This window comes from Berghia stephanieae, chromosome 3, assembly GCF_034508935.2.
Source record: "Berghia stephanieae isolate SIO BIC M18660-M18661 chromosome 3, UCSD_Bste_1.3, whole genome shotgun sequence".
In the NCBI taxonomy this organism is placed as follows: Eukaryota; Metazoa; Mollusca; class Gastropoda; order Nudibranchia; family Aeolidiidae; genus Berghia; species Berghia stephanieae.
In genome coordinates, this window is record NC_088362.1 from 6,687,650 (window position 1) to 6,703,954 (window position 16,305).

The 16,305-nt window shown below is 34.5% G+C and overlaps 2 protein-coding genes across 4 annotated transcripts in view; one reads left to right on the top strand and one right to left on the bottom strand.

Annotated features, from left to right (window-relative positions):
* Positions 1 to 2,616, top strand: part of LOC144967072 (uncharacterized) — a 108,262-nt gene extending 105,646 nt beyond the window's left edge. For all 3 annotated transcript variants that reach the window (XM_078903891.1, XM_078903889.1, XM_078903890.1), the window contains 2 exons: positions 615 to 851; positions 2,146 to 2,616. In XM_078903891.1, the coding sequence (XP_078760017.1) occupies positions 615 to 851; positions 2,146 to 2,532 (624 nt within the window). In that variant the 3' untranslated portion in view covers positions 2,533 to 2,616. The remainder of the gene's footprint in view (positions 1 to 614; positions 852 to 2,145) is intronic.
* A 3,179-nt stretch (positions 2,617 to 5,795) lies between these two features.
* The window catches only part of LOC144967074 (uncharacterized), a 17,424-nt gene continuing 6,914 nt past the window's right edge, over positions 5,796 to 16,305 (bottom strand). Inside the window, exons 7-10 of the mRNA XM_078903892.1 lie at positions 15,167 to 15,349; positions 12,470 to 12,546; positions 11,382 to 11,441; positions 5,796 to 9,794 (exon numbers count right to left, since the gene is read on the bottom strand). Coding sequence (XP_078760018.1) covers positions 11,387 to 11,441; positions 12,470 to 12,546; positions 15,167 to 15,349 — 315 coding nt within the window. The 3' untranslated portion in view covers positions 5,796 to 9,794; positions 11,382 to 11,386. The remainder of the gene's footprint in view (positions 9,795 to 11,381; positions 11,442 to 12,469; positions 12,547 to 15,166; positions 15,350 to 16,305) is intronic.

A 16,305-nucleotide genomic window follows, 5' to 3' on the forward strand; every position in this document is an offset into this window, starting at 1 on the left:
AACAGGCTATAGCAATTGCTTGCAATCCTTTGGATAGGATGCTAACCTATTGCAAAGTACTGTCTACCAGATCTGACACTGACAGACCCAGCTACCCAGTCACTGCTCAGTGGACAGAGGTTTCAGAAAGAAAGCATGACTTCATCCGGTGTCATATTCAGTCCTTTTGCATAGGAAGCAAGTGCTCTAATACTGAGCTTCTGGGACCCTCTGAGTCCAATGTGAGGTTAAGCAAAATGTTATCACTACTACGGACACAACACCGTTGCTAGAGTTAACAATGAGTCTCACCCATTCAGTCACGAAGAATTCTTCCTCTCCTTTCGAGTTCTTGTAATCGACCATTCATTTACCTAGAATAAGCAGAAAATTATTGTTCTTTTCAGTTCGGTTTCTTTCCTTTTAACAATGTTGCAAAATTCGAGATCCTGTATTTTGACCTTTCTCAACAGGACAAGTTTTTTACGGAGTTTTTTCTTGTTTTGTCTTTTTTTTTTTTTTACTTGGGGGAAAGGGGGGGAGGTAGAATATTATTGGATAAAATTAGTATTTGGTTATTTTTTTTGTGTGTTTTATTTCATCTCTAAAACTGACATTACTCTTCTGAATCACAGGATGGTGACGTCATCAAGACAGTGTCAGAAAACATTTCAATATTATCAGATGTGCTGGACAGAAATGTAATGGCACCTCCAGAGTCAAATCTTTGTAAAGCCTCAGAGGCCGTCGCGAACCTCCTCTGTCATCACCCTTGGTTGGAAGATATCGATCACATAATGGAGAAAGTGTGCCGATTAATTGAAACAGTCTTATCAAAAATCAAGAGGCCGTCCAATCCTTATCAATTTCCGGTAAGATGTTATTTTTTTGTGCGACTATGTGGTCTAGTGGTATGACACTCGCTTTCGGATCGGAGGGTCCTGGGTTCGAGCCTCGCACTCAGCACATAGTTGAGTCCTTGGAAAAGGCTCTTTACTCACATTCTCTCACCGTACTCAGGTGTAAAATGAGTACCTGGTAGTTAACAGCGTTGTCTTTGTCTGAAAAATTGGAATATCGCCTAATAGGCATCATGTCCCGTCCTACTTGTTAAATGTTGCTGTTGATAAGGGACCCCTTGTAAAGCGCTTTGAGCACATTTAGTGGATATTGCCCTATTTAAAGCTCATTATTTTATTTTTTTTAAGCTCAAATTGGAAATCTGTTTTATCATTTAAGCTACGTTTTTTTTTATTGGTAAAATGTTACAATGTCATCAAGTTTTTAAACTTTTAAAAAATTATCATGTTCTTATATTTTTCTTGTACTCTCCCACAGTTATATTTTCATTTTTTATTTTCCTCTTCATTATTCTTTTGTCTCTGGTCAGGAAATTTTATATGAAGCTAAGAGCAATATCAATTTTTCCTTGATATCAAACACTTCAAGAAATATTTTCACGAAAACGGGACAGGCACTCGTATCATTAGCAATATTAATATTAGAGATAGATACGAATCGTTTGGAATTATTGCTGGGAATAATAGTGTGCAAATTAAGAAATGCAACTTATCTCAGAAGGCTCAGTCATTCAGTTGGTAGTGGTGTTGAACAGACATACGAACTGAGAAGGTTCATCTTGCGGCTATGTGGTCTGGTGGTATGACACTCGGTTTCGGATCAGAAGGTCCTGGGTTCGAGCCTCGCACTCGGCGCATAGTTGAGTCCTTGGAAAAGGCTCTTTACTTAAATTCTCTCACCGTACTCAGGAGTAAAATGAGTACCTGGCCGTTAACAGCGTTGTCTTTGTCCGAAAAATTGTAATATCGTCTAACAGGAGGCATGTCCCATCCTAAATGTTAAATGTTACTGTTGACCAGGGACCCCTTGTAAAGCTCTTTGAGCACATTTAGTGGATATTGCGCTATATAAAGCTCAATATTTTATTTTTTTTTAAAGTCTCTGTTTAATATTGTGAATATTTGTAGTTGGTCTGCCTCGATATTTGTAAAAGACTTCATTCACCATTAGGGCAGTGTACGGTATTTGTAAAGTCAACAGTGTATGTAATGTATGTTGTTTTATAGACAAGAGTTAGAAATGATAATCTTATTCAATTATTTTAATTTTGTTTTGTCTATTCTTTTGTTTATTGTTTTATTTCAGCCTCATCGTCAAAAGCGTTCATTGATGCAGATGCTGGTATCATTTATAAGATCAAGTTCACCACACCTCTCAATAATAATCTTGGACAGTCTTATGGATGTTTGGGAAGAATTCTGCCAAGATCTACGCAGTTCCCGAGAGACTGGGACACCGATACACCCACTAGCCATTGAAAGTAGTTTTTTTATCATTCGAACCTTGGAATTAACCGTTAAATTTTGGTCCAATCAGTGTAATGTGAATCTCAAATCCCTTCATAGTTTGCAAGACAGATTGGAAAAATCGTTATTGAACGTTGTGGACTTTTTCCCACTCGTGGCCCACGCAGTGTGGAAAGTGACAGCTGGAATTGAACAAATTCTTCAAGGACATTGCACTACATTTTAACAGAATATATTGTATGTGACCCACCATGTAATAGTGTTATTATCTCTGAGTAAAATATACAATGAAAATCACCACAATTAGAAATTTAATTTTTTTTTCTTTAAATTTAAGAATCAAATAAAATAAAATTCCCTTTATTGAAAGAAATAAATAACAATGTGAAATTGAATGTAAGCTTCAAATTTATTACAAAACCAGATCAAATGAACGTTTCAGGTTTCCCCTTTATCAACAAAACATGATGAATGAAACACTACAGATGTTTGTTTGTTTGTTTGTTTGTTGCTTTAGGTCTCTTCCAACACAATTGAGGTTATATGAGAGACCGCTGAAACAAAAAAACAAGCAATCTAACAAAAATAGTACAAATGTAAATCAAAATCATAACCTAAAGATATCATAAGCTAAATTATAAATAACCGAGAACAAACAGGCAGAAGATTTACAGAAAAAAAAATATCCCCTGTCAAAAATACAATCACAAACCAAAGAAGCAGGATAGGCTAGTAAAGAGAAGAAGAAACGACATCACTATCGGATCGTACACCCATGCGAACATCATAGGTATAGGATTCAAGGGTGATGCTCCCATCCAACCACCCGCACACGACAGATGAATGAGATAATGTGGTAGTGGCATTGTCTTGACAATGCCACTACCACATTATCTCATTCATCTGTCGTGTTTCATTCATCCTGTTTTTTTGGTAAAGGGGGAAACCCGAAACATTCATTTGATCTGTTTTTGTAATAAATTGAAGCTTACATTCAATTTCACATTGTTATTTATTTCTTCGAGCTTCGAGCAGCTACATTTATAATACCCTTTATTGAAAGGGAAAATTTGTCTTTTCCAAGGGAAGACTGGAATTGGAATAACCCAGGAGTCAGCCACATTGCAGTGGTGCAAAGTGAGATAGGGCGAGGCGACTTGTTCAAGACCACACACTTTGGTTTGCGGCAGGTAGTCAAATCAGTGTCTTCCACGTGTGAAGCAAAGACTGTACCACTGTGGGCCACGATGCCCCAAAACTCACTCTGCTCAATGAAGGCGTTTTGTTTCAAATAAAATTTTATAATTTAACTCAATCACCCCTAACACCGACAATATCCGTAGTTTACCCCGGTTACTTTTACCACATGCCTACTTATCACATTTTTCTGAGACAAATTCTAGCCGTAGTATCAAAGCTAATGTTTTTAATTTTTACATGTTAATGGTAGTGGTAGTTGAATAAAAAATATCTATGTAGATGCTCATTTTTAATACATTTTTCTAAATTTTGAAAAGTAGCAAAAATCTCTAGGATTAAGTGAGTTAAACTTAAAATTCAATTTGATTTATAAGTGTCATCCCTATAGAGATGATTGGTTACATATGATTTGCATGTTGTTATTTATTTTTAATATATTCAATTCATTTGATTAACACAAGAGTCAGTATTCAGAGTGAGTAAGCCATTTTCATTTACCTCCTTACCTTCTTGACCATAGGTTTAGTAGCGGCTATGTGGTCTAGTGGTATGACACTCGCTTTCGGATTGAAAGGTCCTGGGTTCACGCCTCGCACTCGGCGCGTAGTTAAGTCCTTGGAGAAGACTCTTTACTCACATTCTCTCACCGTACTCAGGTGTAAAAGGAGTACCTGGCCGTTAATAGCGGTGTCTTTGTCCGAAACATTGTAATATCGCCTAATAGGCCCGTCCTACATGTTAAATGTTGCTGTTGACCGGGGACCCCTAGTAAAGCGCTTTGAGCACATTTAGTGGATATTGCGCTATATAAAAGCTCAATTTTTAGTATAAAGTAGACACATTTTTTCCGAACTTTCCAATGGAAATAGTATTAGAAAGGGTATTAAAACGGTGTATCATTTCTCTTGGACTTGTTGACTAGTGCTTTGTGATTGATTTCCATTCTTGCTCATTCAATTCTACAAGATGATTAAGTAATGACCTGAAAGTGCCAAAAAGTTATCGAACTTAGTCCCTTTGCATGTGAAGCGAATGCTAGTTTTTTGTGTGTGTTTTTTTTAAGGGTTTTACAGCGCTTGCAACACATTAAGGTATCAGCACCAGTATAAAGGAAGAAAATGGGATAGTAAAAAGTTCTAGAATTAAAATTAAAGCAAACAAGAAAAGGTAAGCCAAAGGGGAATTGGTTCAAATAGGAAACAGATGCAGATTCCAAGAGCACACTATCAAAGTGCTTAGTTTGAGATCACCTAAAAGTCTCATCCAGACTCAAGCACAGGTCCACACTAAGAGGGATACACTCAAATGTTTACAAATCATATATAATATCTAAACAAAACATAATACAATGCATAACAAAGATATGATTTACAAGGAAATACAATATCATCTCCCAAAACTAACTATACATTGACTGTTTCCCTCCCAGCTAGGGTATCCGGCCAGGACAAAACCAAGTAATCTCATTCCAAGACAAAGACAGAAAGCAAGTTGGAAAACAGATATAGGGGAATAGAAGTCACAGTACGTGCCTCCCTGCCCACGATGGGAGGTCGGGAAGCGAATGCCCTAGCAATTGAGCTATTGGAATCTCACCAATAGACTTGTGCAATAATAAATAAATAAATAAGATAAATTCCCTTTATTCATCCCATTGGGGAAATTTGTCTTTAGGGTCTATTCCAAGGGAAGACTGGAATAACTCAGGCGTTAGCCGCAGTGCAGCGCTGCAAATTGAGCTAAGGCGAGGTGACTTGCTCAAGGCCACACAGCGCATCAGAGGCTGATCAAACTCGATACCTTTCGGGTAGGAAGCAAAGACCGTACCGCTGAGCCACGCTGGTGACATTGGTTTTTATTTTACTTTTCGATTTTAATCTAAAAAAAATATTTCGAAGACGATGTACAGGAATAGTCGGTTTTCCTTAACACATTTATCTTCTTTTTTTAATAATGATTTCAGGTGATGATTTTACAAATACAACACGTAACAATAAATTAACATTTTGTTCACCACCTATAGGGAATGAGATAAGCGTCCCTTGATTGGACGTCACCCATAGTCTGTGACGTCACCGGCGGAAAAGTTATTAGAGAGAGAACGTCATGTTGATTGAGCGCATGCGTCTCTCGTCATCGTTTCCAGTGAAAGCGGCTTGAGACACTTTAAAACCAAATTGACGTTCTCTCTGTAAGGTGACGTCCAATCAAGGGACACTAATCTTCCGCTAATCTCATTCCCTATATGCTAAAAAAAAAAATATTTTAAAAACTCGCTCTGACTATTCATTTTCAACAGACAATTTGATTTATTATTCATCTTTGAATAAAACAAAACAAAGATCATTAATATTTTGTTCACCACCTAATATGAGGATTCTTCTCAAACTTTACATTTCAATACAATATTTACAACAAAAATGTTTATATTTGTGTACGATAACATCAAACAGATATGACATAGTTACAAAAGTAATAAGAGATCTTGAAAACAAAAACAAAAAAACTCTTGAAAATTCTAGTGGTACTAAAATAGTAAATGCACAACCCAATTGTAACTTTTATTCAGTAATGACTTGTAATTGTACTGTATTATTTATTATAAAATGTACCTATGCAAGTCCACTCATATAAAGTTTGTCTCTTGTGTTTTTGTTTCCCTTTTGTTATGTTTTTTTTTTTTGGGGGGGGGGGGGGGGGGGGGGGGCAGTTGCTTTTATCCTGATGTGGGCGATAAAAAGTTGAGTCCTTTAAAAAGGCTCTTTACCCATATTTTGTCACTGCCGACAAAAAATAGTAATAAGGTCCTCCAGGCATCATGTCTCATCCTACATGGTCAGTGTTCCTGTTAGTTTGGGACCCCCTGTAAAACTATTTAATAAATATTTTGCTATGTATAAAAGCTTATGTTTAAATTGTCTCCCTTCATATGATTTAAGTCAACTAATTTCAGTTTTCTCGATATAAGTGGATTACAGAACTTTTTAATAAATCAATCAGAGGAAACATATTTTATGCAATTCCCGCAATAACTTTCTGATCAACAATCAATCAATAATTTCTATTTCGATATTCAGCAGAAAAGATGGCAAAGAAATGGCAATTAATAATCTCAGGGAAAATGGGAGAGAGTGGTTTGTTTTGTTCTTTTCGTTTTTATTTCTGAACAATTTTTGTTTGTTTTGCTTGTTTGTTGCTTTAGGTCTCTTCCAACACAATTGAGGTTATATGAGAGACCGCTGAAACAAAAAAAAAAACAAGCAATCTAACAAAAATAGTACAAATGTAAATCAAAATCATAACCTAAAGATGTCATAAGCTAAATTATAAATAACCAAGAACAAACAGGCAGAAGATTTACAGGAAAAAAAAAATATCCCCTGTCAAAAATACAATCACAAACCAAAGAAGCAGGATAGGCTAGTAAAGAGAAGAAGAAACGACATCACTATCGGATTGTACACCGACCCATGCGAACATCATAGTCTGAACAATTTCTTTAGATTAGAATTTGTAAACTATAATAAATTCTGATTTGTTCGGACATATATTTTTAAACCATAAGCTCCAAATTTAAAAAGCTATTGTTTATAGAATTAGTCAAAATGGAGAGGCTTCGTATGGGAACAAAACAGTTTTGTTCTGTGTTGTTCCCATACGAAGCCTTTCCATTTTCTCTCTTTCGTTAGTATTTTACGATCACCGGCTTCAGGCAGCCCTTACCGTTTTCCACTTTTCTGTTTATAGAATTAGAATGCACAGTCATGACCATGGTAAATGTTTTATATCATTTCAAAATTTAATACAAAAGTAAAACAAAAAACAAAAAATAATGGAACAAGCAACTTATTAAAGATATAAAAGGAATAAAGGTAGTGTTTTATATGGCCATGTAACAAATAAAACGTAAATCATAATGATTTTAGTTTAGGTTTATATTTCAGGAATGATATGTGATAAAGGAAAAAGTAAAAATAAACTAATTTACTCCAAAACAACATATAACAAAATAAAAGGATACAATTGATTCCTTCACCCATACTTTTAACTCACCCAACCCTAACACCGACTATATCCGTAGTTTACCCAGGGTTACTTTTACCATCCTATTTATTACGTTTTTTTCTGAGACAAATTATACGCGTGGTATCAAAGCTAATGTTTTTTTAGTTTTTGCATGTTAATGATAGTTGAATAAAACTATCTATGTACGTGCTCGTTTTTAATACATTGTTTTCCAATTTTGAAAAGTAGCAAAAATGTCTAGGATTGAGTGAGTTAAGTATCAAGAAATGAAGTAAGTGTATAAAAACAAGTAAAAACAGAATTACAACTCAGTTTCTTTAAAATAAAATATAAAAAACGCCTATGGAATGGATTAATGGTAAATATAGTTTGACTTAATAACACCTCTACACCATCCTCCACCCCTTTCATTTAGAAGACGTTGATCATAATGTAAAAAAACAGATACAGGGGTATAGAAGACGCAGTAAGTGCCTCCCTGCCCACTATGGGAGGTCAGAATCCCCCCCCACACACACACCAGCCAGTAGCGATATCTTATGCATGATATAAATGAACACATAAAAGTAGGGCATCTAAATGAGATATTAATATTAATTAATGTGGAGAATTTTAAAAAAGAATCCCTCAAAATGTACATGGAGACAAATGCTGTGATCTACAACCCAAGGTTTTCTTTCTTTCTTTGTAGCAATAAAAATCTTGATAGTTTGTTCCCATTCACATTACAAGGGAAATAATTCCTATCCTCCTGTCTCAATTTGAGCCAAGAAGAAATGTAAATAAAATCCAAACTGGCCAACCAACTTCAACCATTTGAAAAGATTTATCCTATTTTTCCAATTATTTATGCCCATTTTCTCACATTTTCAAAAAAAAAAAAACAACATACTCCTCAAACTGGATTTAAGTTGGTAATTTGGATTGTAATTCATGATATCACACCACTACTCCCTTTTTCATTCTTCGGTACAAGCACAATCCGCTCTCACTAAAAGCACCACACATGATGATACTCAATGTTCCAACAAGCATTGAGTGTTTGTTGATACACCAAACCCTCTGTCTTTTTCAACTTTCACCTCCCTCAAAAGTATTGATGATGCTTTGTTTGTATTTGAGGGTTGTACGGCGCTTGCGACACACTTAGGTCATATCAGTGCCAGTAAAAAGAAGGAAGAAAATGGAATAGTCAAAATATTTTAGATTTACAATCAAAGCACCCAGGAAAAAGTAAGATAAGATAAGGAGAATTGGTTCAAGTAGGGAACAGATGTAGATTCCAAGGGCATACCATCAGTGTATTTAGTTTGAGATCACCTTAAAGTCTCATCCAGACACCAGCACAGGATCCCACTAAAAAAAGGAACACACTCAATGTTTACAGAATCCACAACTAACAATAATAGATGATTTATACAAGGAAAAAAATTTCATCTCCCAAAAATATAACCACACATTTGACTGTTTCTGTCCCAGTCAATGACACAGCCAGGGCTGAGACAAAACTAAGTAATCGCATTCCAAGACAGAGAATAATTTTTTTTTTAAATAAAGAAATTCCCTTTATTCATCCCTAAGGGGAAATTTTTCTTTAGGGTCTATTCCAAGGGAAGACTGGAATAACCCAGGCGTCAGCCGCAGTGCAGCGTCGCAAAGTAACTCAGAAAACAGATATAAGGGGATAGAAGACACGGCGTGACCTCCTGCCCACCATGGGAGGTCAAAGGACCCCGCCCAGGATGATGCTTTAAAATAATGTTAAAAAGTAGAAAATAAAAAATGAGAGCCCATAAATGGGGTATGCATATAGTCCTGTAAAATTGTAAAACAGTTAATAATGCTGTTCGTAATGGCTTATAATATGTACATTAATCTTCAGTTGAAAAGATTATTTCATTTCTTTGCTATATTTTTGACTTCACTCGTGAATTTATTGATTAATAACAACAATGACTACGATGATGATGATGATGATAAAACTAACAATGATAATAAATGATAATCATCAATATCATCATTTAAAAAAGCATTTGTACAACAGTGTCAAGAGGAATTTCTACACAATAAACAATATGAATGTAGTGACCTAAACATGTACCAATATATTTTCAATTTCTTGGCAAAATCACTTTTAACATTGCCAAATTTCCATGACAACCAGGCATCGAGCTTTGATTGTCATTTTTTAATTTCCGAGAAACGTTCTCCTTTCATGCTGACTATTTGACCATCTCTGTAACGTACGAGTTTCTTGGCTTCCTGTGTTAAAACAAAGAAAGAGAAAAGAAAATCATTATCAACATTAATCTTAAAATATTTGCTGACAAAAAAAGCATTCATTGGATATGGAAAGTGCAATTTCATGAGTTGCAAAACAATTCAAGTTTAGAATTGTAGACTTATATCCAGGGCTGTCAAGTTCAGAAAGTCAAAATGAGGGACATTTTGGGACAAATTGAGAGAGGAAATAATAGACATGCACACACAAATATACACTGCCAAAATTAAATAGGGAGAGTAGCCGAATAAACGATAATATTACCAATCCGAAGTAGTTTAAAATATCTTGGTCATTGACCCTCGTATTGTAGGCATCATATATATAATAATACCTCGGTCATTGACCTCTCTAAAATATAATATTATCTGACATCAACTACATACACTTTTTGACACACAAACGTGTATTAATTGACCATAGAGGATTATATCATATTCAGTCCATTCAGTCCAGATCTATGGCGGGAAAAAAAAACGGGACTTTGATGCCATGTCAATATAACCGTGATGTCCATATATCCGCTCTGCTTTGTACTCAGCCATATACTCCTACCACTAATAACTATCAACAACTGGGCTGAAATGAGGGACATGAGGCGGTGACACGGGACAGTAGTCCCAAATGCATATCTGCCTACTTGAAAATTTCAAATTCAGTAAGGAATACAAAATTCATCAGTAATTAATGGTCAAATTTCAGTAATACTAAAGCAAACAAAAATAATGATAGATACACCATTTTATATAATATGTAAAATAAACTTACCATGTTATATAGGCCTACTACTTATGCGGGTCAATCCTCAATCAAAGTCCATTTTCCACAGCATGGCAAAATATTCATAAGAAATCAAGTCCATTGAATAAGTAAAAACTACATCTGCTACAAATTCTACACATTATTGAGATTTTTTATTGTTAAATGTGGTAAATAATGAAAAAAAAAACAACAAAATTAATTTAACATTGCGACCATTTGTATCAGTAGTATTTCTTATATTCCCGTAAGTCCGTAATTGTCCTTACATTTCCGTAACAATTACGGACGGTCTGTAATAATAGGCAGGTATGCAAATGCAGGACTGTTCCTGGCAGCCCTATTGTATCCAACCTGACAAATGATCTAAAAGTTCATATAAAAATGTGGAATAAAAACCTCAAGATAAAACAAACTCTGAAAAATTGTCTATCTTGGAAGCCCTATTGTATCCAATCTGACAAATGTGACCCTTCGCCTCGAAACGGTATTAAGTCGGGTTGGTTAAGATGTTGAAAATTGCATTTATAACCAGAAATATCAGACATATGTTGAGTTTGTATGTTTTATTGAGGAGAATGGATACCATATTTTAGGGTGCTGATGCCAACAATTTATACTTTTGACCAGTTTGACATTTAATTCGGCTTTTAAGCATCTGGTTCGTTCCGACATAATACCGTTTTGAGACGATGGGTCACAAATGATCTAAAGTTAATATAAAAAATGTGGAATAAAAACACCTCAAGATAAAACAAACTCTGAAAAATGGTCCTTCTTGGAAGCCCTAATTCAAATTATCAACTCACATTTTTCAAAGGAGGAGGTTTATGCGTTCTCTCTTCTCGGCAGCATCATAAAAAGAATACCTATATAAGGGAAAGCCGGAAGGAAAAAAAAAAGCGTTAACATAATAATAATAATAATAATAATAAATACTTTATTCATCCCAAAACAAATGGAAATTCGTTTACAGATGTGGCATGCATAAAAATGTATAAACACAAAGTTGAGAATCTATGGCGACAATGTATACATATATATAAGCAAATTCACAAAAATGTAAAAATATACAACAAAGGACCAATAGCAACACTTTATATATTAAATTAATTTGATAAATTGAGATAGGCCATACCTCTGGCCTTTAGTTCGAACTTGTGTGTGAGTGTATTTGAAAGATAGTATTTAATTTTAATCACAGTTGCGCATTAAAAATTCGAACACCATGTGGCAAAAATGAATTAAGGTGATGTGTTGTCTTTGTTTTTATAGATATAAGGCGATGGCTCCTCATGGCGAACTTATTATATTTGTGAAAGGGGGTGATCGTCATCCTTCATAACTTTCTCCATTTTACTTAGACAAAATCTCTTGAACAGTTCTTCCACATTGGAAATTGGGTGAGTATAACTCCTGGTTTTATCAATTATCCGATCAATGAAAGTCATCCAAAAGTTCAGAAAGTTCCGAACCTTTATTCTACCACATAGTTGATGGATGAGTAAACTTTTTTATTTTACTCTGTCCATCACTCAACATCAAACCGGTGGTGAAAAAAACAAAACAAATTGTAACCAGCTTACAATAGGATGATAAGTACCATTTTGATATGTTTTCGTACATTAAATTGAAGCTTACATTCAATTTCACATTGTTATTTATTTCTTTGAGCTTCGAGCAGCAACAGTTACATTACCCACTATTTAATATCAAACTAGTGATTGTCAATTTTGTTTTGTTTTGTTTTTTCAATGGTATAACATAGAAATTATACATCATTATACTCTGAAAAATAATTATATATTTTTCCTGAGTATTTTTAGAAGAAACCATTATAGAATGAAAAAAAAAATTGTAATTCAAGGAACAGAACAATCTTTAACAAAGCACTTACTTTTCAATGACGCACATTTTCACACTTTCATCATCTAATTTGATGTCCGAGGTCTTCTTTGATTTACGGTTATATTTCTGGATTACCCAAAGAAAAAAAAGGAGGAAAAAAAAAAAAAAAAAAGTAACCAACGTACAATTGGATGATAAGTACCGATACAATATTTCTGCCTACAATAATGATGGATAAGGGAATACAATAACAGTTTTCTTCACTCAAATATTAAACTAGTCAGGATTTAAAATCTTTACCGTATAATTTAACGAACTTGAACTTGAAATTTGAGATTTTATATCTACTACATGTGCTCAATCGCAAACAGACCGTGATGATTTTGGCCTTATGTGGTGCAGCTGAAGCACAAAGGGAATAAGTAAGCAAATGTGCTCAAAGACCTCTATAAAGGTCTGAAGTCAACAGCAACACTTAATATGTGGGAAGAGGCATGATGTCTGTAAGGCACTATTACATTTTTTTTGACCAATAAAAACACTCTAATCTGACAGCCACTCCTCATATAACAACTGAATGCTGTGAGAGAATGTGAGTAAAGCTGTCATCTGCATTTTTTGCCAAATTGGGACCTAAAATTTGCCAAAATTTGCCCAAAAAAACCCCCTAAATTTGCCAAAAAAATTTGTCGAGGAGAACTAAGCGTTTCAGTAAAAATTAACATGCGATACAGAAAATATATATATAAAAGACAATTTATTACATTTAAGGAGGCTACATTTATTAATTTAATTTTAAAGGATCATTATCCGTAGAGAGTAGCTTCCCTTGGTTTGGGCCCAGGCACAGAACTCTGTGGGCCCAGGCAAAGCTGCAACATTTCTCAAGTTTTGCACTTTTTTTTCGTTATTTTGTTTTCGCTTCTTTTTACCCCCAAAATTTGCCACGCGATTTGCCAATTTTCCCAAAATTTGCCACGATTTGCCAATTTTGGAAAATTTGCCAAAATTTGCGGATCACCATGATATTTGTGGCCGCAAATTGCCATTTGTGGCCGCAAAAAATGCAGATGACAGGTAAAGAGCCCTTTTCAATTTCAAAGACTGAACTCTGCACTGCCCAAAGCGGAATTTGAACCAGGGACCTACCAGTCATGCCACAAGACCACAAAGCCACACAATTAATAAATAATAAAAGGAACATGATAACTTTAGTCTTTTTCATTTTTTCAATAACAACAGTTTTTATATCAAGTTGAGGTTAAATGTGATCAAAAGGTGTAAAAAGCAATCTGTCGTTAAAAGAATAAAATAACGAAAATCTAACACTATACTCTAGCATTTAAACGTCTTAATAAAGACATATGTTGTGTGTTATGTCACTGTTAAAAAACAAAACAAACAAGACATCTACAATAAGTTAAAGGTCCACTTATAGACTCTGTTACACAAAGTTCAAGCAAGTAAAGACATAAAACTTTCCTTTGATTCCGGCGAGATGAAAATATTCCAGCACAAACCTCAACGGATGATTACTTCAAGCAAGGAGCCCAATACAGAGAGCGTACACCAACTTCACTTCCAACAACATTGAATCAAGATCTCAAAAAATATCACATACATTTAAAGAAAAAAAATTTTTAATTGAGCTTTATATAGCGCAATACCCACTAAATGTGCTCAAAGCGCTTTACAAGGGGTACCTGGTCAATAGCAACATTTAACATGTAGGACGGGACATGACGCCTGTTAGGCGATATTACAATTTTTCGGACAAAGACAATGCTGTTAACGGCCAAGTACTCATTTTACACCTGAGTACGGTGAGAGAATGTGAGTAAAGAGTCTTTTCCAAGACTCAACTATGCGCCGAGCGCGAGCCTCAAACCCAGGACCTTCCGATCTGAAAGCGAGTGTCATACCACTAGACCACATAGCAAATTTAGAAACAACAACCGAAGAACTGATTGCAACAACACAAGGAAACATCCAGCTACCTCAGCACCTTAACACATATAATGACATTCTAAAGCTAAGAACACTTGCACTAGACAGAGATTCATGGAGGCAGATTACTAACTGGATAATAGAAAGAGACTGACACAAAGTGACGAACACATTCACGCCAAGAGTCCATAGAGACTGTGCAGCCATATTCATTATTATTATTATTATTATTATTATTATTATTATTATTATTATTATTATTATTATTATTATTATTATTATTATCATTATTATTATTATTATCATCATTATTATTATTATTATTATTTGATCCATCATGCATTTATATAGTTAAAAAAAAAATACAACTTAAATGTACAAATATTTAAATAAATTAAAACGGCAAGCCTGTAGAGCCACTGTGTATCCCATTATCAATAAGAAAGATATAAATTACCTTCTACCATTTGGATAGGAAAGCTGGTCTTTTGCAAGGTAACTTCTACAATGACTAAACAAAATCCAACGACCAATTCATTGCTGAAAGAATAGAATGGCCTAAAAAATGGACCTGTCAAGGATTTGAACCTAGTTCTATGTATTCCAGCCTGACCATCTCTCAATTGAGTCATTGGATACATACATACAAACAACACACACACACACACACATACATACACTTCCCTCTCCTGAAGGAAAATTAAAAACTTTCCAAATCTCCTGAACAATTCTCTGCATTGAAACAAAGAAAGCAAAAACATCATTGTTAATGATAAATATTCCAATAATAAGTATCTACCTTAGAGTCAGTAATAGCTTGACCACTCTCCTGCCTGTCCATGATCAACTGGGCAGCGACATTCAGATCTCCATTTGAAACATGAAGGCAATGTTTGGCTTCCATTGAACATGTTGCAGGAAACATGTCCAGAAGATTCCTGATTAGACAATCATCAAGGTCTGCTTGTATCTCCAGCTGGGGCTAAAATAGAGAAAAAGATGTCTTAGACGTAATAGTAGTACTTTAGAACGATGAGAAAAAGATGTCTATAGAAGTAATAGTGGTACTTTAGAGCGATGAGGAAAAGATGTCTATAGAAGTAATAGTAGTACATTAGAACGATGAGAAAAAGATGTCTATAGAAGTAATAGTAGTACTTTAGAGCGATGAGGAAAAGATGTCTATAGAAGTAATTGTAGTACTTTAGAACGATGAGAAAAAGATGTCTATAGAAGTAATAGTAGTACTTTAGAACGATGAGAAAAAGATGTCCAGAGAAGTAATAGTTGTACTTTAGAATGATGAGAAAAAGATGTCAATAGAAGTAATAGTAGTACTTTAGAACGATGAGAAAAAGATGTCAATAGAAGTAATAGTAGTATTTTAGAACGATGAGAAAAAGATGTCTATAGAAGTAATTGCAGTACTTTAGAACGATGAGAAAAAGATGTCTATAGAAGTAATAGTAGTACTTTAGAACGATGAGAAAAAGATGTCTATAGAAGTAATAGTAGTACTTTAGAACGATGAGAAAAAGATGTCTATAGAAGTAATAATAGTACTTTAGAGTGATGAGAAAAAGATGTCTATAGAAGTAATTGTAGTACTTTACAACGATGAGAAAAAGATGTCTATAGAAGTAATTGTAGTACTTTACAACGATGAGAAAAAGATGTCTATAGAAGTAATTGTAGTACTTTACAACGATGAGAAAAAGATGTCTATAGAAGTAATTGTAGTACTTTACAACGATGAGAAAAAGATGTCTATAGAAGTAATAGTAGTACTTTATAACGATGAGAAAAAGATGTCTATAGAAGTAATAGTAGTACTTTAGAACGATGAGAAAAGATGTCTATAGAAGTAATAGCAGTACTTTAGGACGATGAGAAAAAGATGTCTATAGAAGTAATAGTAGTACTTTAGAACGATGAGAA